This window comes from Lissotriton helveticus, chromosome 1_1 (genome assembly GCF_964261635.1).
Source record: "Lissotriton helveticus chromosome 1_1, aLisHel1.1, whole genome shotgun sequence".
In the NCBI taxonomy this organism is placed as follows: domain Eukaryota; kingdom Metazoa; phylum Chordata; class Amphibia; order Caudata; family Salamandridae; genus Lissotriton; species Lissotriton helveticus.
The window spans coordinates 1368649596-1368674660 of NC_136057.1; the positions used below are offsets into that span (position 1 = coordinate 1368649596).

A 25065-nucleotide genomic window follows, 5' to 3' on the forward strand; every position below is an offset into this window, starting at 1 on the left:
CACCGAGTATCTACACCGTTAGACCCCCCCCATTAGAAATCGCTCCGTAAGCCTGCAAATGATGTAAGTGGAACTGTAAAAACAATCCCAGAATCTCTCAATCAACGCGACGTCTGTAGGAAGATTATGTTTTTTTTGTTTATTTCTCCTTACAGAATATGTAATGAACACGTTGGTAGAACTGAACTTCACAGAGCCGACCCCTATCCAGTGCCAGGGGTTCCCAGCGGCACTCAGTGGCCGAGACATGGTGGGCATTGCCCAGACTGGCTCCGGCAAGACTTTGGCGGTAAGTTTCTGTAGTAGGATCGCTCAGTGGCTATAGCACGTTTGTAGAATGTCGCCTCCTTATGGAGTTAGTGTGTTTTTTTAATACACCCGGGGCATTCTCTATTTTATTTCGGGTACAGAGAAGAATTGATGCAGTCAAATGTCTGTCAAGTCCATGCAACTAGTTGTTTACGTTGTTGTTAGTTAATGTACGTCTACTTAGTGCGCTCTACGAAACCCCCTAATGCTCACCTATTTTATTTTTTTTACAGTATCTCCTTCCAGCTATGGTACACATCAACCACCAGCCGTATCTGGAGAGGGGCGACGGTCCCATTGTGAGTCATAGTAGTTTCTTCCTTACTAACGTAACTTGATTACATTTGGATAAGGGGACACTTAAAGGAACAGAATGTTATCGTGAAAGTAATGTTTACATTCCTTAACGTGTTCTTGTGTCCCTTTTTGTACGTTTTGAGTTTGTGGGTCTCGTTCCGGCGTTGGGGTATTCTCGAAGAATGCTCCATGTTAAACATATATCTCTGTTTTCGCCTTAAGTGCCTTGTCCTTGCGCCTACCCGAGAACTGGCTCAGCAGGTGCAGCAAGTTGCCGACGACTACGGAAAGGCGTCTCGCTTGAGGAGTACCTGCATCTATGGAGGAGCTCCGAAGGGGCCTCAGATTCGCGATTTGGAGAGAGGTGGGCGGATGACCTTGTTACTTGGACCTTACGCGTTAACCGGGCTCTTATCCCTTAACTATGAGAGCTAGAGAAACTGATGAATTTGTATTTTGCAGGGGTGGAGATTTGCATAGCAACTCCAGGACGCCTGATAGACTTCTTGGAGGTTGGTAAGACCAATCTGCGGCGATGTACCTACCTAGTGCTGGACGAAGCCGACAGAATGCTGGACATGGGCTTTGAGCCTCAGATAAGGAAGATCGTTGACCAGATCCGGGTAATGCTCTAGATGGTTTCTTTTTTGTATTTAACTTCTAGCCATGTTGCCAAAAACTGACAAAGCCAAACAGCTCAGAACAGAATGTTCTGCTTGTAAATTTCCTTTCTGGTGTCAGCTCTCATTGTAATTAGGGTTGTTGTATCGGTGTTGTGAGCACAGTGTTTTGTAATGTATATGGAGGATGTGTGGGTGTGCTGTGCTTGGGTGAATACTTGACAGAACTCGCACACAAAGTCGAATTTTTGTCTTGAAACAATTTGTTTTTAGTCCAAACAAACTTAGGCTGCTGTTCAAATTAGCTTTCTAAAAGTTCGGTTTTCAAAGTCGCAGGAGGAATGGGAAGGTGAAGAAGCAATAGCCACATGTAGGCCAAGTACTTAACATGGGTCAATGTCAGCACAGATTAGTTAGTAAACCTAAGACCAACTTCTTTTCTTTAAAATAAGGACTAGACCATTTATTGATCGGATGTGACATGGTAATAAATTGTGAAACAATCCCGATCTGAGCATCTTACCAGAAAGCGGAGTATTTGTTATCTTTCCTCCATTTCCACATCTTCAGTAGCGTGGTGCCTGCATGTACTGTTTTTTTTTATAGTGTGGTCTCTGATCAATGTTTTTTGTCGTCAAAGCAGCGAAGTCTGCCATTATGTTTCGGTCTTGCTGACAATTAATCTATCATCTTCAGTCTATTTAGCACCTATTTCAGAGTGATTATGCATGCATGGAGCATTTATACATACATTTATTATCTTCACACCTACATTTTGCCAATGCTTTTTTTAATTTACTGCACCAAGTGTTTTGCCATGTCTGCACAGTAAATTTTAAAGCAAGCATTAGCATAGCCAATAGGTCTTGCCTTTACGACCTTCTATGTGTTAAGTTATCCAGCATAATGTTCTATGTTGCATGGCTAAACACTTCTAAGGTCCCAAAGGCGAGACCTATAGGCTATGCCCTAGGAAAGACTGTGGCACAAGCCACCAGGCTTTGCTTCTACTCGAAGTCGGATCACAGTGCCTCAGTGGTTCCCTGTAACGCCCCAGATCATGTTCCTACTAGTTTGCACGATTTTAAAAACTGAAGGCTTAGTTCAGAATTGCTAGCGCGTTACAAACCATTATAGTACGTGTGACCCTGCTGTGAGTACACAGGCACAAATCACTCTTCAGCCACTGGGAATGAAGACCAACACCAAGGTTACTGAGCATTCTTGAAATGGCTCCTCCTACAGGCGCCTGCTGTTCCAGACTTGGTTATTAAATCTTTAGGAATTCGAAACTACCAGCAAGTGAGGCCTTCAGACCTAAGCAACGAACTTAACCCCACCAGCACCTTACAGTAACTGCTAAAACACACACCAGACACCAGTTACTGGGTGGCACCTTCCCAGAGATGACATCTAACCAGTGAATCACGATACCGCCCCCTGTACCCTGCATGATGGGAGAGATGCAGAAACAATGTAATCCATTAAGGACCGGCAACAATCGGGAGAAAGGAAAAAAGATGCAATTAGTGGTAACGGAATGCCATATTAATCGCATCTTTTCATGTTAATATAAAAACAATTAATGTATACCATTTTCTAGTCTTTGTTGACACTCGAATGATCTTAGCTTCCTGATCGATTTCACATCCTCTTTGTAAGTACTGTTTGAAAAAGCAAGGAGACTTTGTTTTCGCAATAGCAGATTTCTAGCGCCATCTGGTGGCAAATCTAAAACATTTAATGTTGTTGTTAGAAAACAAATATAATACACAGTAGCGTTCCGAAAAACGCCACGTCGACTAAAGTGCTTTACTGCCGGTGGGAAGTCTTTGTTCTTAACTTAAACATCGAAACCCGCCATATTAACCAGAAGAAGCTAGAAATCAGTGCAGAGGACCACAGACTGCTTGCAACGTCCAAATAAATATACAACAGTAAGCAGCTCCACCGCGGGGCCGAATCTAGAAGGTATCCTACTGAGAGTGCATGCTGCACTTTAATGGACGCTGTTTCTCTGTGGAGAACCGGTTACTGATTATTAATCCATGGGGTGCAACAAAATACGCATCATGCATGAACGTCCAAATGAGTTGCTGGTGATCCCATGTATTCCAAAGGCACAGTTGAATACAAACTGGAAGCCGTTCGCCCTTAATCCAGTGGTTCCCAAACTTTTTTGACCTGCAGCTCCCTTGACCTATTGGTCGTTGGCCATGGCTCTCATCATGTTACATCATGCGGCCATTTTGGGTAGGGCTAGACAGTATAAAAATAGTGGAAGGACTCTGCTCTCGAGATACCTTTGCCATTTGATGCCTGAGGCTTGAGCCGGGCAGACGCTTTTTACTCTGTTTTAATAGCTTTGTGTGAATTTACTTCCTCTGTGTCCTACTCCCCCCCCCCCCCCCCCCCCCCTCTGCACAGCGCGCGGATTTATCGCAGCGCGTGTCTCCACCGAATTGAGGGTGGAGGCATTGTTCTTAATTAATCTTTTACATTTGCCTCTGCACCTCCCGTCTTCCGCGCTGCACGGACAGCACCTCAGCCTCCCCCCAGAGCAACCGGCCAGTTCAGGGCGGGCTTGCCTGGGACACGGAAGGAAAACGGTGGCGGCCATTTTGGGTAGGGCTAGACAGTATAAAAAAAAACGGCTATGACTCCGCGCAGCGGACGCGCTCAGCGGGCACGCCGGAGTCAAGCCAGAGTCCAGCCCGTCCGCGCATGGCCGGGCTCAGGGGCAGGGACCCTTTTCAAACGGAAGGTCTATTCTGGGGAGGAAATTCGTCAACTGAATGGGGGCACAACAACTTTAGACCTAACTATACTCACTCGCATAGAGGAACTGGCCATCCAGGCACCGCAGATAGGTAGGTTCCCAGCCCCCCCCCCCCCCTACCCTAAAGTTGGTTAGCCTAAACACTAGGTCACTGTGCTGTCATAGTCTTGACATTTTCACCTTATTGCAAGACGAAGACATCGACATCCTGACCTTGACTGAGACCTGGATGGGGGACAACTCCATACCAGACATAGCCGCCGTCCCTGTAAATTACGACATTCACTGGCAGAATCGTACAGGGAACACTCGAGGGGGAGGAGTGGCAATAATATTCAAGAGACATCTAGCAGTAACTAAAATACTGGCTGAGTCAGCGGATCTGGCCGATTTGCTGGCGATAAAAATCATGCTTGATAACATGTGTGTTACAGTTCTTACAGCTTATCGCCCCCCCAATGCCACCCCAGGCTTTAACGACTCCTTTATGTCCTCTGTCTCCGACGTGCGTTCCAGATATAGAAACATCATAGTCACAGGAGACTTTAATTTTCACTGGGACAAAGAACAGAAACAGCCAGCAGCTAGTTCCCTAGAGACAACTATGTCCTCCCTGGGCTTTAGGCAGCTCGTAAACGCCCCATCTCATATAAAAGGCCACACCTTAGATCTGATATGGACCACAGATTCCAGGGTGGTATTAGCTGGAATCCTCCCCTGTATCTGGTCCGACCATCATCTGATCTACTGTGACATCCCTCTGGATACCTTACCCTCCCGTCCAGCACCTAAACCCAGACTGACCCGCCAGTGGAAAAATGTGGACCAACACACACTGACCACGGCACTCAGGGGAATTGTCCAGCCGACATCATCTAATAAAGATGTAGACCAAGACTGTAAGGACATGATGGACTATTTAGTAACAGCCATCGATCAGTTAGCACCCGAGAAACTCCAAACAAAAAATAGTGGAATAAAGGGAGCCCCATGGTTTACACCCGCCTTGAGAGATCAAAGGAAGGCTCTGCGTAACATGGAGAGAAACTGGAGGAAAAATAAGGATATAGACTCCTGTGAACAATATAAGAAGGCGCTTCGCAGCTATAAAAAATCCACCCAGGAAACTAAAGCCTCATTCTATGAGATTCGTATAAATAGGGCGACCAATGTTCAAAAGGAAACGTTCAAAATCCTGAAGGAATTAACTAAAAAAGCTCAGGATATAAACAGCAGCATAAACTGTGATACTTTCCAGAAATATTTTCTGGATAATGACGAATGACAGTCGTATAACTACTAGGGACCCAGTGCATCTATCCTGGTCCGATCACTTTGCAGTTCCATTCCACCTGGAATATTTTCGGAGAAATGAGGGTAAAAAAGGGAAGCATGCAATGGTTACGGCTAGAAACCTTAGGGACATTAGCAGCCATTCTTTTGCGCCTTGGACTGCTAGCCTCTCTACTAAAGGCATGGACAATGTACAGACCGCAGTTGGTCATTTTGAACGAGTTGTAACTGAAGCTATGAATGAGCTAGCTCCTATACAGACCCGACGCCGAGCAAGAAAGAGACCCTCGGCTCCATGGTTTTCCGACTCCCTTAGACTTCTCAGGCAAGAAGTAAGGAGGAAGGAAAGGCTCTGGCACTCTAGCTGGGATTTTAAGAATAAAGAGGCCCACAAACTCCTTGTCAAGAGATACAAGGCCGAGATTGTGCGGGCCAAACAAGATTACTTTGTTTCCCTGACAACCTCGCTGTCCTCTCCGAAGGAGCTTTTCACCATTGTTGACTCGTTAGTCACTCTACAATCCCCTGATCCTGTGATCCCCTCGCAGGATTTATGTGATAAGATTGCCTTATTCTTCCACACTAAAATATCTGATATCCATCTAGCTCTTGGGAAGCAAAGAGCTTGTATTAGTGTGCCCACCACCCTGGTCTTGCCGAATATACCTGTCCTCGACGCCCCCCCTTTGGACATCTTGGATTCTTTTCCACCTCTAGAATTGCAGGATCTTAAAGTACTGCTTAAAAAGATCAAATCTGGTTCCCCTTTGGACACTTGCCCTTTGAAAGTCATCAAGCAGTGTGGGGAGTCCCTCCTACCACCTTTGCTAGAAATTATGAACCTAGCCATAAGAGATGGTGTCTTCCCCTTGGAATGGAAGAAAGCAGTTGTAAAACCTCTGCTAAAGAAGGCCTCCCTGGATCCGGAAGTCCTGAAAAATTTCCGACCAATTTCGCTGCTTCCCGCCCCTGCGAAGATGCTTGAGATACATCTAAATAAGCATCTCGCCGCTTTCGTAGAAAGCTCGGGCTGCCTTGACTCTTCTCAGCATGGATTCAGGAGGGAACATAGCACCGAGTCGGCCCTCACTGTCGTGCTTGATAACATCCGCTCGACAGTGGATAGAGGCCAGACCACCCTCCTGGTCCTGCTAGACCTAACTGCGGCCTTTGACACCCTCTCTCCCTCAGTTCTTTCATCTCGTCTGAGGGATGTGGGGGTGAGGGACGCAGCTCTGGATCTTTTAACTTCCTTCCTCACTGGGAGGGAACAGAGAGTCAAGATGGGCGAGTTTCTATCTCCATCCCAGTCTGTGCTATGTGGGGTCCCACAAGGGTCGGCTCTTAGTCCGACCTTATTTAACATCTATGTGACCCCACTGGCCAGACTTATAAGAACTTTCGGGATGGAGGTAGTTTCCTATGCTGACGACACCCAAATACTCGTCTCTCTCTCCCATTCAGATGTGCAGACCGCCTCCAAATTTAGATCATGTATGGAGGCGGTTGGTCACTGGATGATACAGAACTCCCTTAAACTGAATGGGGAGAAGACTGAGGTGATGGTGTTTGGTGGGAACGAAAACATCTGGTCTTCGAGTTGGTGGCCTGACTCACTTGGAGTGTGTCCCTCCCCCACTATATCCGCAAAGAATCTTGGGGTGATGGTGGATCCTGCCTTGGATATGAGCAGACAGGTGAATAGGACCATCTCCACCTGTTGGGGCCTTATCCATACCCTGCGAAGGATCAGAAAATATCTTTCGGCGCAGTCCAGAAAACAAATAGCTGTCGCGCTCATCAGTTCTCGTCTGGACTACTGCAATGCGCTGTATGCCGGGCTAAATAAGACCCTCCTGCAGCGCTTGCAAGTAGTCCAGAATGCCGCGGCCAGATTTGTTCTGGATGCTCCAAGTCGCTCATCGGCCACTCTGGCCAGAAAAACGTTGCACTGGCTCCCGGTAGAGCATCGAGTACGCTTCAAGGTCCTGTGCATGACATATAGGGCTATTGCGAGAAACTGTCTCTGGAGTAGGCTCTATCATCTCCCCCTACATCCCGGGAAGGAATCTGCGTTCCTCCGGGAAATTGCTTTTGTCAGTCCCTCGAGTGCGAAGAGCAAGATGGGGTGGTAGGGCCTTTTCCACTCTAGCTCCTAGATGGTGGAACGATCTTCCCCTGGATCTAAGGTCCTTACCCTCCCTGCAGACTTTCCGCGGTGCCTTAAAAACTCACCTTTTTCTGAAAGCCTATGTGTAAAGATGACTGATTCAGATTTTCGATATTATTGTTAGGCGCCTTGATACCTGCGGGTTATTGTTTTTGCGCAATATAAATTTTCTACCAATCAATCAGACGCCATTATGCTCGAAATAAAAAATATGGGGCATGGCCCCATCGAGCAACAGGCTATCCTAAACCCTGCTGCCAGCTGCCTAGCATCATTTCCCCTTATGGACTCACTAACCCTCGAATCGCTGATGAGGAAGACAAAATCAGGTTCCCCAGCAGATCCCTGTCCTCCTAGTATTTTCTGCTTGGCATGACCTATGTTAGAGGACCATATCCTAGCCACACTGAATAAATCCTTGAGCACCGGCAGGCTCCCCACTAGCTTCAAAGAAGCTCGTGTAAGACCGTTGCTAAAGAAAGTGGGGGCAGATTCCAACGCCGTAAAAAATTATAGGCCCATATCCCAGCTGCCTTTCCTGTCCAAAGTTCTTGAGCAACATGTGCTTAAATCTGTCTAGCTTCCTGGAGTCTAACCATCTACTCCATGAGAGGCAGGCAGGTTTCCGCGCACATCACAGCACCGAGCTTGTCATGCTCTCGGTGCTGGACGAGCTCAGAAGGATGGCTGACAGTAAGAGACCGAGCGCCCTGATTTTGTTAGACCTATCAGCGGCGTTCGATACTGTCAGCCATACCCTTCTACTGGACAGGCTGGCTGGGGTTGGGATTCAGGGCTCAGCTCTTCGGTGGCTGGAATCTTTCTTATCTGGGAGAACCCAGAGAATCCAGATGGGAGATAGCATATCAGGAGTGGGAGGTCTGACCTGTGGTGTCCCCCAGGGCTCAGCGCTATCCCCACTCCTGTTTAACCTATATCTGCAGCCTCTGATTAACACACTAGCGGAGATGGGCTGTCGGGTGTTCAACTATGCCGACGACACACAGCTGCTGTTGGGCATAGATGACACCGTACAAGCCCAGTCACACGCCCAGGACATACTTAGATACACAGTTCACTGGATGGCTACTAACCAGCTAAAAATTAACCCGGAAAAAACAGAGGTGCTGATAGTACCATCCAAGTGCTCTTCCTGGAGTGACATGTTCTGGCCCCAGGAGCTGGGCCCAACTCCACAGCCAGTCACTACAGTCAAAAGTCTTGGCATTAAGTTAGACAGTGCTCTTTCAATGACCAACCAGGTTGCCACTGTAGTCGGTACCTGCACTGGTCTTTTAAGACAGCTGCGCAAACTAGTTCCTCTCCTCTCCGAGCAGATGCTTCGCACAGTGGTTTCTGCCACCATAGTGTCAAGACTCGACTATGGAAATGCGCTCTACTTAGGCCTGCCAAAGACGCTAATTAATAGACTCCAAGTAGTCCTAAACGATGCCGCCAGGCTCATTTTTAATCTCCCGAGGAGAGCGCATGCCTCCCCATTATTAAAGAGTCTACACTGGCTGCCAATCGGGCAGAGGTCCACCTTTAAAAGCCTCTGTATAGCCCATAAAGCCATCTATGGGCAGGCCCCGGCCTACATTAAGGAACGGATTGAGGTATATAGACCGGAAAGAAATCTTAGGTCTTCAGACGCCCAACTCCTTGTTTGCCCACGTTTCAAACTGGCTACAATGGGAGGGAGATCCTTTTCGGTTGTGCTACCGAACCTATGGAACGCCCTGCCTGAGGCACTCCGTAAGGAGGGTAACCTACTCCGTTTCAGGAAAGTCCTGAAAACCAACCTTTTTAGAACAGCACACAACCTAGCGTAAATCCTGTCCCTTCCTCTACCCCTCTCAGTACTTTTGGTTATTATGTCATGAGGTAAAAGCGCCCTGAGACCTGTAGGTGATTTGGCGCGATATAAACCCGCAATAACAAATAACAAACTTTTTTGGGTGAGTGAGGGATGTAAGCCCGGACTTGGGAGTACTAAATTTTTCTCCCTGAAAGTAATTACAATGCATTTATTATAATCAAATATGTATACTAAGTGACTGACCATGTTGTCTCTGGGTTCCTTAGACCACCGTAATTACAAAGAAAGCTGTGTACATAGGAGGAATTCATGAACGAAAACAGCATTAACAATTCGCTAAATAAGGAGTTCCATAATTAAAACCAAATGCACATTACATACCATGCATTGCTGCCATGCTGGTGTGATACTTCTCTGAGTGATGTCCTCTCATGTGAGAAATGGGCTCTGGAGAGCTCCCTCTATGTTATGTTAAGGGGAGCTTATAAAGCGCTCTGTCACCGTGGGTTTCCTGGTGCTGGTCTGAAACTGAAAAAGGGAGAGAGAATTAACCAGATTGTGGGAAAAGCCAAGTTTTTAAAGATTTACGGAATTGGATGAGCGAGTTAGAAAATTTGAGTGAGGAAGGAAGGGAATTCCAGAGTTTGGGGGCAAGGAGAGCAAATCTCCGGCCACCGATTCTGCCGAGTTTAAAAGCAGGAACGGCCAGAAGACGGAGGGTAGAAGATCTGAGATTACGTGAGGGGCAATAAGGACTGATGAGGGATTTCAAGAAGGCAGGACAGGGGCCGGTAAGAGATTTGAAAGTGAGGCAGCCGATCTTGAAGGCTGCCCTCGAAGAGATAGGAAGCCAGTGAAGTTTAGTAGGAAGAGGTTTGGCGGATTGCCATTTCGGAATCCCACAGGCCAGTCTCGCCGCTTGGTTCTGGACGATCTGAAGTCTAGAAAGAAGGGCCTTAGGTAGACCATGGTAGAGTGAATTCGAGAAATCCAAGCGGGAGAGGACAAGAGCCATGATGACTAGAATCAGGGCTTCGTGAGTCAAGAGGTAAGCCACCTTTCTAATCCTGCGCAGCTGATACATGCAGGAAGAGACCACCGACCCTATTTGAGGTTTAAGAGATAGCTCGGAGTCAATGATGACCCCGAGGCTCTTTACTGGGGCCACGGGGGTGGGAGAAGGGCCGAGGTCTCCCGGCCAAAAGTGCGGGCCCCAGTGAGTAGAGCTCTTGCCGGGGAGAAGGAGCTCCGTCTTCCCGGGGTTTAATTTGAGTTGGTTCTGGCTCATCCACTGGAGAATGTGGGCCATAACCGCCTGGAAATTAGGAAGAGGAGTCAAGAGGAAAGATGAGTTACAGGTCGTCAGCGTAGTTAAATACGGTGACGTCCCACTGCCTCAGAGAAAAAAGAAGAGGTTGAAGGTACAGATTGTAAAGAAGAGGGGATAACGAGGAGCCCTGAGGGACCCCGCAGAGTGAGCGCTCCCTAGGTGCCCTAAAAGTACCCAGGCTAAGAGTCTGAGACCTCCCAGTCAGGAAGGATTTGATCCAGGCCAGCGCCAGGCCCTGGATGCCGGCCTGCTCGACACGGTGGAGAAGGATGTTATGATCCACCGTGTCGAAGGCGGCCGACAGATCTAAAAGAACCAGGGCCTGAGGGGTGCCCCTGTCCACGCCGGCTCTGAGAGCATCCAGTACGGCCAAGATTACTACCTCCGTGGAGTGGCCGGGTCTAAAACCGGCCTGGTTGGCTTCGAGGAAGTTGGAGCTCTCGATGAACTGGGAGAGACGGGCGGTGACATGGGCTTCCAGAATTTTGGCGAAGTAGGGCAGAAGGGAGATGGCCGATAATTCGCCATGGCTGCGGGGTCCGCTCCAGGTTTCTTCAGTAGAGGCACCAGAACGGCTGCCTTGAAGGAGCTGGGTACCGAGCCGGAAGAAAGGGAGGAGTTCAGCAGAGAAAGAATATTGTCGGGAAAACGGAGACAGATGTCCCGTAGTATGGAGGGTGGACAGCAGTCGTCCGGAGAGATGGATTTAACCCGGGTGGCCAGAGATTTTGAATCTAAAGGGGGGAAATATGTGAGGGAGAGGGCAGTAGGGGGGGGGCAGGCGAAGTCAGTGCCAGGAAAGGTGGCCGGGATAGTGTCCTTGATCATAACAATTTTCTCCAAAAAAAACGTACGAAGGGCATTACAAGACTCCTGTGTAGGGGCCTGGGTTGGGAGCGTCCTGGGGTCGGAGGAAAATTCTTCAAGCACTCTGAAAATCTCCTTAGATTTGCAAGGGGCAGATAGAATTTTATTAGAGACATAGGCTGTTTTGGCCCTGGCGATGGCTTTTTTGTATTTATTACGAGCAGTCACGTAGATGTCTCTGCTCGTGGAGCAGTAGGTTCTTCTCCACTTGCGCTCCAGTTGGCGTAGCTCCAGGTGTTGGGTTTTTAGTTGGAGGTCAAACCATTTATGGGAGTTACTATGCCGTGAACGGAGAAACCTGGTGAGCGGAGCAAAGATGTCGCTGGCTGACATAAGCCAGTCAGAGATGTTACCATCTAGCTCATCGATACGGATATCGCTAGGAAGGGAGGGGCAAGAGTGGGACAGATAAGAGAGGAATTCAGAGGAGTCGACAGCCCTCCACTTGCGGGCCACACCACCCTCTAAAGGGGGGGCCCTGATGTTATCGCTGACTGAGATTGTGGTCTCGATCAGGGAGTGGTCAGACCACACACAGGGAATGCCAACTGATACGGTTTACTTTACTAATGATCTTAATCTTAAGGATATTATCGCTCGCTCAAATAGTGTGTTTTAGTGGACTAAAATAAACCTGATTGCAAGTGTGCAAATACAGAGTGGACGTGAAATACAAAGTATTGTACACCACCTCGCAGAAGAATCTGTAATAAAGACTTGGTTATACTACACACCCTGGCAGGGTCTGTTAAGCCCTTCCGTGCGAGCATATTCCCTCGCTGTGCTGGGGGGAGGGGGGCGCGCGCAGCGCCCCGGTGCACATGACTAGCTCGGCTCGTCATGAGCCATGGTGGTCGTGTGCTCATGATGAACTGAGCTCGTCGTGACCACACCCGTTTCATTAGAACGCTCGCACAGCAGGGGAATTTGCCCAGCGTTCGAACGGTCTTGACGAGCTCAGCTCGTCACGAGCACCGTGGCTCATGACGAGCCGAGCTAGTCATGAGCATCCAAGGTGTTAAAGGCACCAAAAAGTCAATTGGTCATCGGGGCGCCACTATATCTGGTCAAGAAAGTGAAACATAAAACGTGGATTCATTTTGCGGGGGCGAAATTATATCTGCTCTGGCTGTTAGCACCTGTGACATTATTTTGCAAATTATATGTTGGAAAATCGTGAAGTGACACTGAGCTGGACTTTGTAACTAACCGCCCCTGGGGAAGAAGGAGCCTGCTATACTAAGAGTCCAACTCCGGTTAAAATAATGTGCTGCATGCAGAGTCCAGCGGAGGCAGTTGGGTTTTGAGAGCTCTGAACAACCTAGCCCAGAATAATAGGCGAGGAATCGCTCATGAATAAGTGAGCCTTGGAAAGGACTGGTTGGACAGGTGATGATGCCCATATGAACTACAAAACTTACCAGCAGCTATTTATCTGTTACACTTTCACTCCTTCAGACGCTAGAACTTTGGCCCACTTCTTGCCTTCTGCCATGTTTATGGCCGATTCTCTGCTAGATTCATTTGGAAAGCAACCACGAGATGGCAGCACACACCAAGAATTTTGAGAAACTACGTGTAGACTATCAACTGGAAATGCAATTTATTAAAAAAAAATGCAGAAACTGTGCTTGTTGCGCCCCTAGCTGGATTTCATAGCGCACTGGGGTGCCGTGGCGCACAGATTGGGAACCACTGCCTTAATCGGTAGGTAGATTACACATTCAGAGTTAAAGCCATAGAATTTATTTCATATCTCCGACAGCGGTGAGTGCAACACTTTAAACCTAAGTCTACCCCACACTGGTTAACGACTATAAAATAACTATGCAAGATGAGCCCTGCGGTGGGGGAGGGGCATTGAAGCACGAGCCAAACAGGCTGAGCTAGGTGCGCACGCTTGGGAGAGCGAGAGGAAAGCCAGATGGCGCCTCTGCTCTTAACTGCACGCTCTATGCCGCCCTCAGCTCGTAACTACGCGTAACCTCACGCTCTATGCCACCCAAAAAGCTGTGGTTGACGTTTTAAAGCTCACTCACTTAAATGTCTCCTCAGCGCATGCGCTGGTCACTTAAATGTCTCTTCAGCGCGTGCTGGCTTAGGCAAGACCTAACTATGACGGCGGTATCATGCCGCTTGTGTGTACACAGTTTGATTTGTGCACATACATCATCCTGCTTGGCTGTCGTTCATGACTTGCATTTCTTCAATTATTTTTGCAGATGCCGTGAAGCAACGGCAATAGCACTGCTTAAGCAAAAAACAGAACTACGTCAGTATCTCGCAATGGTGAAACCCATTGGCTTTGCCAATGCTTGTTTTTTGAACTTGTCCCTCGATTGAATCTTGTAAAATTGTTCTTTAGTTGTGATATATTTGACTACTTGACTATTGACTACCCATACATGGCAATTGATCTTTGTTTTCTTGTCCCTATTTTGCATGTTTTGTAGCAGTAAGTTTGCACTTTGACTTGTAAATCGCCGCCTCCCACAAACACTACTTTAACACTTTCTGTACCCATCTTGACCTCAGCCAGACAGGCAAACGCTGATGTGGAGTGCCACATGGCCTCGGGAAGTGCGACAATTGGCTGAAGATTTCCTTCGTGACTACGTCCAAATTAACGTGGGCAACTTAGAGCTATCTGCCAACCACAACATCCTACAGATCGTTGATGTATGCCAGGACAGCGAAAAAGATAACAAGTAAGTATGCAGTTTGTCCAGACACGCAATGTTGGTCCTTCTCGCTTATCTACATTTTTGGGTGACTGTCCATAAACTGTTGGATTTGTACAGCCTTTAGTTATGCTAGTTCTAATTCCTTCTGCGTTTTTTGTAGGCTCATCCAGCTAATGGAGGAGATAATGGCTGAGAAGGAAAACAAGACCATCATCTTCGTCGAAACAAAGCGCCGCTGTGATGAGCTAACACGCAGAATGCGACGTGATGGGTTAGTGTCCATGAGATGGTGCAAGTTCTGCTGCACCATTCATTTCAGACCCGGTGTTTCCATAGACTCAATTAGGCCTTTTTAGTTATGTTGCTGGCTTTGCGCAGCTTTCTGCAATGAATAACTTGCTGTTAACAATGCTTTAAAATAGAGATACACCCCCTACAGGTCCGCGTGGAAAAGGTTACATTTATTGCACCCAGCATAATGTGCCTGATAAGAGGTTACACTTTGTAACTCCTCTGGTCAGAATTTCAGGTGTGATAAATAGATCCTAATCATGATTATTATTTCCCTCCACTTAAATACGTATCTATTTTCTTCATGGTAACATTTGGCAAGTTGGGTTTATGGTTTGTCACTCCGAGGCAGACGCATGTGGCTGTGTTTTTAGTAACTGGTTCTCTTCCAGGTGCATGCTTAGATCAGAATGGAACAGGTTGGGGGTTCGGACTTGCAGGCATGCCGTCATTGCCGCTCTGTGCACGAACAATACTGTTTTAAACATAAAATTTGCTAAATTTGTTCAACAAGCGTATTGCTGCCTTAACACCAAGAAAATCGCCATGGCATTGCCACTGACCTTTTAGACTGACCAATGTTCCGTAACATAATCTCCATCGACCAGGGGGTAGGGTAATAAGACCAATCGAAACCCTGTCGTACGGTTTGATCTTACAAGTGAATACGATGGGAGATGCTTGTGACATGTCGGGTCATCTTTTTTAAAACAGTTTAAATTGCTATTTCTTTTTATGCTATTTATGACTGTATGGGTTTCTCTTTTAAATCTTTTTTTTTTCTCACAAAACTGTACATAATGTGATTTGGGAAAAAACTTTTAAAGATATTGTTTTTATATCTAAATCAAGATACTTGAACTGGTTCTCTTCCAGGGGAACTTGATAATCATGAGACCTAAATTATCCTGCCCATCTACCCATTCTTCCAGTATTTGACCCCAAAAGAGCCTGCAATCTGCTAAAGAGTTTGAGAAGAGAATTTTCGAGTTCTGACCATCTTCCTCCTGTGGAATTCCTCACCTCTCCCTTCCCCGCCCGCTTCCCTAGCGTTTGAGTACATTACCAGGTCCGATTGGGACCTGAAGATGGCACTGCCGTTCCACGCCTTCAAATACGTTGGCCAACCATTGGCAGGAATGCATTTAGAGCATGGTGTGGCTCGTGCTCAGTGGAAAAAAAAAATGCTGCCCTCACTCACAAAATTGTGCTATGCTTCATCAATGGGTTTGCTTTAATACACCTCTGCGCAGACCCGCCTGGGGTGGAGCAAAAGGGAGGGGGGGGCAAAGAAAATAACGTACAAATGTATTTCTGGGGTCACTGAAAGGAAAAAGTGCTGTGTAGATTAAAACTAGTTCGGTGATGTCTACAATCGCCAGTTTATTTCTAGACCCACCGGCTGGAGCTAAAACATTAAGGATGGTGTGATTGGAAAGAATTAGGAGTTCTCTCATCCCTCCTTACTGCTAAAGTGTCGACATGTTACCGCCGTTCAGGCGGTGGCCTGTGTTGGGTCACTCCAGCTTTCCTCGGGACCTTTCTGATCCCAGTGACTTAGTTATCCCTCTGTACCAGGAATGTGGTCTTTTTGGAACCAGTAGTTTCCAATGAGGGGGAGTCACCCTTAGTAACTCAGATCCGTTAATCTATGAGGGAAGACACAATAAGATCTGTGTTAATTGCTTTTGCGTAGGATACCAGCCATGTCCGCAAACCCATTGCCCTCCATATATCCATACACAAGTTATAGCTATTATGCGACAGGTATGTTCCATCTCTGTACTCATGCAGACCCAATTGGTTTTGCAATATTAAGATGTCCCTAGTGGGACATGTCATCCAGCCTGGTGAAACTTCCCCTTCAACAACTTTCAGGAGAATCATAGTTAATCAGACCACATTCCATGAATGGTCTAGTAGCGGCCCCACAAGCGAAACGTAAAAACCCAACTCTGAGTTCCATTATCATGCTAAAACTGGCGTGTAAATGGGGGAAGCCCCCCTGTAGTCACACACTAGGGGAGAGTAAAAACATGGAGAAGGGAGATTAAAAATATACAGTGGCATGAGACGTGGGCGGCTACACGCCTTTACAAGATCTGAATTGAAAAAGGTTATTAGACCTTGTGGGTTTTATAAATATTGGCGCTGGTGTAGCTCGCACTTTTGTTGCCATTATCACAAATGCATGTCTTTCAGGTAGCTTGTGCTGCTAGTTTTCAGGTCAGATAAGTCTTTATTTCGACATCATGTCATAAAAGACATACATATTATTAAAAAGTAGAAGAGAAACACATCATCAATGCCTTCAAAATAAAATAAACACAGCTAAGCTAGTTCATTGACAATTATACATGGATGAAGCGGCCTTTCACAAAACCTACTGACTGGATCTGTCCTCTGGTTATTCCTTATCTATAGTTAAAAAAGGGATTCGATTAAAATAATAAATAACCAATTTTTATCTAAAAACATTAATAAAAAAAAGAAGGAAAACAATTAATTTTTCATAATAAAGAGAAGACAATTAGACATTTGGGGCAGCTACTGATTTTAGTTTGATCCTTCGAATTGCCCACATCCAGTTAAGAAATTTAGACACAGCAATGATTAAACTTTCCGAACAGTCCTTTTTTTTAAAAATCCTTAGGGCCTCTGTTCCTTTTTGAATGCCTTTCTGCAGACCTACTGGCCTAAGCCATCTGTCGGGGCAGTTTATACACAGGGCATATAAACAGGATGTGGGCTAAACTTTCTGGTTGTGTGATGCAAAATGGACACAACACCCCTACCAGTGGTCCATTTACTTAAGAAGGTATTAATTGGCAGGGTACCCACCCTATACTGGTGGAACCGTTTCACCTGAAACTGGGATGACTCAGTGAGAGGTGTTCCATTGGTGTCTGCCTGTGGAGCCGCAGTGTTTGGGTAGAATCTGGTGGGGTAGAATCCTCTGAATCTGGATTGAGCCTGAAACTAACATTGCCTCTCCCAGCCCATCCGTAGAGAATTTGCAGTGAAATTAGGGAACCGGGGACCTTGGCATCCTTTGTCGTATCAAGAATATAGGTTATGGGGCTTGCTGCATCCAATAGTTTGTTCTGACGGGACCACAAGGATCGATCAATGCCCTTCTTGGTGTCTCAAATATTTGGCGAGAAAAGTCTCCATATGCAGATCTTTCTGGCGTAAGAGCCACTTTGCCAATGAGTGGGGACAATGTTCTGCCTTGAGCCGAGTGTACATTTTTTTTGTCCATCGCTTTCCTTAGCTGCTTGGCTACGTAGGTGGGTTCTTTCTCTGTCAGGACCCGGTGTGACAATCTGAGATGTAGGTCATCTGGATCCAGCTGATCAGATTGCGGAGCCGCGGGAGGTTCATTGCTGTCAGGCAGCATAGGGTCTATCCGGCTCCATGTCTGCGCCTGGAAGTGGGGGTGCCCCCCCCATATGTAGACTGGGTCGGTATGGGTTGCGGGGTCAATTTGAGGGGTCTGCCTCTCCCATGGTGCTGTGGTCCAGGAAGGCCTGTTTCAGGTGAGCAAAGTAGCCTAAATCTACACCTGGTGTTTGGCACCAGCATTTTGGGGCATCTCTGGTCTGCCCGTAGGTTTAGGGGGTGGGGGTTTCCCTGGCTTCCCTCTGGTCTAGGGGTCAGGCATTGTGCTGTCACGGTCAGTTTTTAAGAGTCCCCAAGGCTTCCGAGAGCCCGCCGGATTGATGCGTCCATGACATCACTAAAGTCATCTACAGGTCGGGCCACTGATATCATGTGACAGGTTTGTGTAAATGATGTGGTTAGAGCAAATTATGCGACCGAATGCCGCACATTTTTGAATAGTATTCATTATTTTGTACGTTTTACACTTGTTAAAACTGGGCATTGGGTGCACCTCCGTACCAGTTTTAACACCCAAATGTAGCAATAAGCAACAGTACGGTGATCAGTCAACCTTTCTAAAAGACCTTCCACTGCTGGCAGCATCTGTTGATGCATTTTTAGTAACTTTTTACATGTTTGAGTTAGGAACACTTTATTTCTTTTTGTTAATCTGCAGATTGATTATGCAGCCACATTCCGATTTAATCGCATCATTCCAGTGGCTCGGTCTGTAGAGAGGCAACGGTCTCCTCTATGGTATAGGAGTAGTGATCCGCATTATGGGGTGCTATGTCGACTCATATGAACTAGGATAATGTGGAGGCGTGAGAGATGTAAATATGGTAGGGATATCCGCCTTTTACGCTCACAGGACGAAAATTAGCAGCACCCGAAACTAGCATCCTGGTGCCAGTTTTGAAGCATCCACCCATATCTGCTAGACTAGCTTGAATGTAGTTGCACAGTGAGCACAGGACCCACGTCTGGGCATACCCTTCCCACTTAGAGCGACAAAAGGAACAATTGATGGGTGGAATGCCGAATAATGCTAACCATCACCCTCAGTCCCATGATGCTTGTTTCCGGGCCAGGGAGGACCTGGCTTGGCAGGTTTATCTTGCCTATTTCCAGGAGAAGCTGGGTCAAGACTGATGTGCATATGGCTGGGTCCAAACTGGGGTGGTGTGGTGAGCAAAAAACGATGGATTAAACCCAGATCTTTGTGACTGGGGGTGAATGTTTGCATTGTTAAATGTAAAAACAGTTGGATGGACAGAATGCAGAACAATGTCATTCATTCACCCCAGTACAGAGATTTGGGCCTAAATCCATCGTTTTTTTTGCACTCCACACCACCACAGTTCAGACATGGCGATATGCAAATCAGCCTTGACCGTGTGCCTCATGGGAACAGTCCAGCCTGAACTTCCAAGCCATGTCTTCCCTGGACCGAAATCAAGCATCCTAGGACCGGTTTCTGGCTATCAGCCAGGATAGCTTGACTCCAGTGGTGAGGGGGGCACGGGACTCCGAGCCCCTCCACCTGATTAACTACATTTCCGGTGATAAAATGCAGTGCCTACGTTGGAAAAATCTATTCATGTTTGTCCATGTTAATTCCTGTTTTGATATACTGTTGTCTCGCAGGAAAACATTGAGATATCATTCAAGCATGAGATTGTGTGGGCATGTCAGTGGTGCAGAAGCTGCCATTTCTAAAACTAAAATATTTTCTCTTAGGTGGCCAGCAATGTGCATCCATGGAGATAAGAGTCAGCCAGAGCGAGACTGGGTTCTTGCGGGTAAGTCACTTAAAATGTTGGCCATCAAATAGATTGTGACGTTTTCACATCCCTTGCGGCTTGGGAGTTCTGCTAAAGCATTAGAGCCCCATTAAGAACGGATATGGGTGAGAGATGTCCCTCCATGTCAATCCGGAGGGAGGGGCCTTATTTTAAGTGATACCTGAAATGGTCTTAAATGCATATCATATAGCTGTTAAACGCCCAAGTGCAGTGGAATGTCTTTTTGAACTACTGTAAACATGAGGGCACTCTCTTGCTTCTATCACAAGGCAGTAGGTTTTTTTTGTCCAAACTAGATCCAAGGGCATCAGCGCTTTACAAGAATTGCATATAGATTGCTACCAGGAGCTATATACAGCTTTGCAAGTGTTACATGTGAATCGTTTACAGTGGGCATAGCAAAAAGTCATACAATATAGGGCTGGGAGCAGGTAAACTGGTCTCAATTGCAGGATGAGGATACAGGTGGGGAGCAAATATTAGTACTGTATATGGCAGTGAGTGGTTCAGTATCCTGAGGTGGTGTTAAGATGGAGATGAGAGCGATCTGCGAGGTTGTTGAACGGGTTACTTGGAAGGTCAAGCAGGGTAGTTTAGATGGATTAGTTTAGGAATTCATTGAGAGATAGTTAAAAGTTTTTCTTAAAGTAAAGGTAAGATTCGTGGGAACTGCGTAACAAATTCTCAAGGCGTTAACAGAGAAGGATCTAGTGAGGGACTTGGTTTTCTTGCATTTGGGAGAGATGAGGAGACAGGTGTTCAAGCTTTGAAGAGGTCTTTTTGGCCTGCTTTTGAGACTTTGTTAGCGAGGTGGGTAAGATTTCCAGCGTGGAGAGCTTTGTGTTATGCAAGCAGTTTTGAAAATGCTTGCTTTGGTTTGTAACCAAGTGAGTTTCTTGTGTGTGGGAGTGATGTGGTTGAATAGTCTCTCTGCAGCGATCTGTCTAGATGCTGCATTGTGTGGACTTCATTGGCAGATGGTGGGTTTTTGGAGTGCCGGTAATCGCTGCATTGCCGTAGTCTAGCATTGCCGTAGTCTAGCATGGGTAGGACAAGTTATTGGGTTATGGTCTTCAAATCTAAAGACGGGATGAAGGGTTGTTTTTATGTGTGCGTGTTTTAACACTTTCCATGCTCATGACGAGCTGAGCTCATGACCGTTGGAACGTTCACACGCGGGGATAATTTCCCCGCTGTGCTGAACGTTCCAAAACGGGTTTGAGTTTAAAACATTTATTTAGCGCGTACACCTGGCGGTTTCATGGCGCAATGAAGTACTGAGCCCTAGAGGGAAGGGAAGTCGGGGAAGATGAGGAGGGGTGGATTATGAAGGGAAGGCTTGTGAAAAAAAGGTTTTTAGGGCCTTTCGGAAGTGGGAGTATTGAGTGGAAGATCTGAGGTGGGCAGGCAGAGAATTCCAAAAGGCGGGGGCAAGTGTGGAGAATTTCGTGCCCCCCCACTTTTTACGTCTGAAGCGTGGGACTGCCAACAGGTGTTGGGAAGATGAGCGAAGTTCCCTGGCGGGGGGGCATATGCCTTGATTTCCGCAGAGATAAAGGCGGGAGCTGAGCCAGCCTGGGCTTGAAAGGTGATACATCCCATCTTGAACTGGACTCGTTCTCGAATAGGGAGCCAGTGTAGGGACTTTAGGAGAGGCGTAGCGTGATGGAATTTGGCCAAGTTGTAGACCAGGCTTTGAACCAGCTGTAAACGTCGCATGCTATAGGCGGGCATACCGCAATATAGAGCATTTCCATAGTCCAAGCGGGAGACCACCATCGCTAGGACAATGAGTGTAAGGGCAGAGAACGAAAAAAAACTGGAAACTTTGCGGATGGTGCGAAGTGAAAGGAAAGAAGAGGACACCACCGAACTGACCTGGGAGTGCAGGGTGAGTTGGTTATTCAGTTTGATCCCTAACGTTTTTACGGAGGAGGAAGGGGATGGAGGGGGACCTAGTGAGGGGGTCCAGAAGAGGGAGGTCCAGGGACTGGAGCAACCACCTGTCAGAATCAACTCGGTCTTATCTGGATTTAACTTTAGGTGGTTGTAATTCATCCAGTCCCGGATGAAGATCATGGTGGACTGAAAATTCACCATGGACTCTAGGGATGGGGACAGGGTGAAAATAAGCTGCAGGTCATCCGCATAGTTAAGAACGGTGACTTCCATTTGGTGGAGGGCGAAAATAAGAGGGGCGATGTACAAATTAAATAAAAGGAGAAAGGGAGGAACCCTGGGGGACCCCGCATGGGACTTTCCGGAAGTCCGCAGAGAAGTCGCCCAGGCATACTGCCTGGATGCGGTCCCTCAGGAAGGAGGACAGCCAGACCTGGGCCGAACCTCCAATCCCCGCCGCCCTGACACGAGAAAGTAAGATGGAATGATCAACCGTGTCAAAGGCGGCGGAGAGGTCGAGGAGGACCAGGGCCTGGGGATGGTTGGTGTCCATACCCTCTCTGAGGTAGTCAAGGACCGATAGCACCACTGACTCCGTGGAGTGTGCGGGGCGGAACCCCGCCTGCCGGGGGGCTAAAATCCCGCTCTCCTCCACAAAGGTGCTAAGCGTACGGGTGACATGGCGCTCTAGTACCTTCCTTAGGAAGGGCAATAATGAAATAGGGCGGTAGTTGACAAGGGCGGTGGGGTCGGCTCCAGGTTTCTTTAGGATGGGCAAGATGGTGGCTGTTTTTAGGGGTTGGATAACAATGCCCTGAGACAGTGAACTGTTGAGAAGTTTGAGAGGGGGCTGCACACAGGTGGAGTAGATATGTCTGAGGATGTGAGGGGGACAGGGATCCAGGGGTGAGCCTGATTTGAACGTCGAGAGGAGGGTAAGAAAGGCCTCCTCTGTCAAAGGGGGAGGGATACGAGGCGAGCCTCGCCTAACGGACACTGGGGGTCGACAAAAGTAGGGGGGGGGGGAGGGATCTTTGCTTTGATATTAGACATTTTATCTAGAAAGTAGGTATTAAGGGAGTCGCAAAGATCCTGGGAAGGAGAAGGTTTGAGGGTGGTTCTGTCAGAGTAGGCCAGATCGTGTACTATAGAAAAGATTTCCCTGGGCTGATTTTCAGCGGCTAAAATTTTTGAGGAGAAAAAAGCGGTCTTGGTGGCCAGAATTGCTTTTTTATACTGGGATAGGAGAACGGAGTACTGGGTTTTAAGGTTTGGGGAGTAGTCACGCCTCCTGGCCCGCTCAGCATGACGTACTGAGAGTTTTAGGGTTTTGAGTTCTTCATTAAACCAGCGATTAGCGTCATTCGGACGTCTGGAAGACACCCGCCTGAGGGGAGCGACAGAGTCGCAAGCTGATAGGAGCCAGGAATTTATAGAGTCGGCTTGGGCGGAAGATGACAGTCCGTCTAGGTCTGGGCTAGATGCGGAGAGTGTGACAGAGCGGCCACATCCACCTTGCTCCAAGAGCGCGCCCAGGTGTTTCTGGGAAGGAGAGGCTTAGTGACTGGGTTAAGGTGTAGGGAGAAGGATATCAGAAAGTGATCAGACCAGGTGCAAGGGGAGATAGACAGGGAGGCTATCGGGCAGTTGAGGGACCAAATCTGATCAAGGATATGACCCTGATTATGAGTGGGAGAGTGAACGTGGGAGTCGAAGTTGAGGGAACGAAGGGTTTCTGAGAATTCTTTGGAAGTAGGGCATTCTGCAGGGTCGGAGGGCCAGAAGTTAAAGTCTCCTAACACCAATATGGAGGAGTTGTTGACCGCAAGGGTGGCCACTAGATCTTGGAACCCGGGGAGAAAGAGTTGGGAAGGCTTGGGGGGACGGTACAAGAGCAGGCAGGTAAGTGGGACTCCAAAAGACGCTGAGCGCACAACTAAAAAGTCTGCTGAGCCAATGGAGGAAAAGGTTAAGGACTGAAAAGAGAACTCTCTACGAGCAATCAGTGCGACGCCGCCTCCTGATTTGCCGGAAGTACGGTCGGTGCGCAAAGCTTAGTATGTGACGGGAAGGGTAGCTAACAAAGAGTGGAGGGAGTGGTCAGCGAACCAAGTCCCAGTGAGAAATAGTAGGTCTGGTTTGTGCAGGTCTAATAACACAAAAAGTTCATGGCAGTGCTTGACTGCTGACCTGGTGTTGAGGTAATAAACGGAAAGGGTAGTGGGTACAGGGGGCGCAAGGTGGGCGGAAGGAGGATCAGAGGGAAGAGGGGGGGGGCATGAGCGGGGGAGAGGGCACGGAGCCGTCAAACCCAATTTACCAATGTGCAAAGTCACAGAGTCCTCTAAGGGCCATGGTCCCTGGAAATAGTGAAGCTGCGCCGGTGAATATTGAATAGTTTGGGCATGATGTGTCGCCCCTAAGCCCGGTCGGGCGCAGACGGGCTTACCTTTGGCGCGCAAACGTCGCGCCCGCTGCGCTCATCCGCTGCGCTTCCGGAAAATGCACATGTTTTATGGATAGATAGGGCGGTCGGGGGCGTGGCCTCGGCAAAAGGGGGCGTGGCCTCTGGGCATGCCGCGATGGCGGCAGAGAAGTTTGTTTAGGGGGGCCGCGCCAGCGCTAAATCGGCTGCGTGACCAGGAGTGAGGAGGCGAAGTAGGTAGGTAGTGACACAGGAATACAGTGACTCTCAAATGCAATATTTAAAATACAAGTTAAAACAAATTGGCACTCCCGGCTTTTCGCCTCAGGAGCTCAGTGCTGTGTGGTCGTGACGAGCTCCGCTCGTCATGAGTGCAGCTCCACTGTGCCTCATGACGAGCCGAGCTCGTCACAAGCACAGCGGCGATGTTAAGAAATTCAGTCAGTATGGTAGTGCAGTTAGAAGCGAGCTAGTCTGGTTGATAATTTGGGTGGGGTAATGATTTGGGTGGGGTAATGAGGGATTCTAGCTCTGCTTGTTCAGTTCCGTGCAGTTTTTTGTCAAGTGGTTATGGGCGTGGGGTCTAGTTTGATTGTTCAAGTTAAATAATTGGGTGGTGGTCGGGCCAGGTCCATGGGAAGGTTGTACTGTAGGGCTAGGTCATCATTGTTCGAGATAATCGCGTCAAGGGTCGCAGCTTTGTGGGTTTGCTTTTTACAGTGTTTGGTGAGCCCTTTCAATTCTCGGAGGGAGTCTAGTGCTTGAAAAGTAGCGTCATTGGTATCATTTAGGTGATTTTGTGGGAATAGACAAATGGACTGATGTTTTCCAACTGCTTTCCTCCACAGAGTTCCGTTCAGGGAAGGCCCCCATCCTCATTGCAACTGATGTGGCCTCTCGTGGTTTAGGTGCGTATATAAACTGAAAAAATGCTGCTTTGGCTTTTATTTTAAAGTCTATAAGCGAATACTCTACCCACCTGATAGATTCTCTTAAAAGTCTCCTTAGTTTGGGCAGTGATTAGGCGTGACCAGTTTGCTCCAAGGAGGGAGTTCAAGGGACCCTCTACCGTACATGCGCAAATTAGTTGAGC

The 25065-nt window shown here is 47.7% G+C and overlaps 1 protein-coding gene across 2 annotated transcripts in view; it reads left to right on the forward strand.

Annotated features, from left to right (window-relative positions):
• DDX17 (DEAD-box helicase 17) overlaps positions 1–25065 on the forward strand; it is a 46087-nt gene that overhangs the window by 1905 nt on the left and 19117 nt on the right. For both annotated transcript variants that reach the window (XM_078683650.1, XM_078683658.1), the window contains exons 4-11: positions 156–289; positions 543–608; positions 829–970; positions 1069–1229; positions 14020–14192; positions 14329–14439; positions 19584–19645; positions 24821–24880. In XM_078683650.1, coding sequence (XP_078539776.1) covers positions 156–289; positions 543–608; positions 829–970; positions 1069–1229; positions 14020–14192; positions 14329–14439; positions 19584–19645; positions 24821–24880 — 909 coding nt within the window. The remainder of the gene's footprint in view (positions 1–155; positions 290–542; positions 609–828; positions 971–1068; positions 1230–14019; positions 14193–14328; positions 14440–19583; positions 19646–24820; positions 24881–25065) is intronic.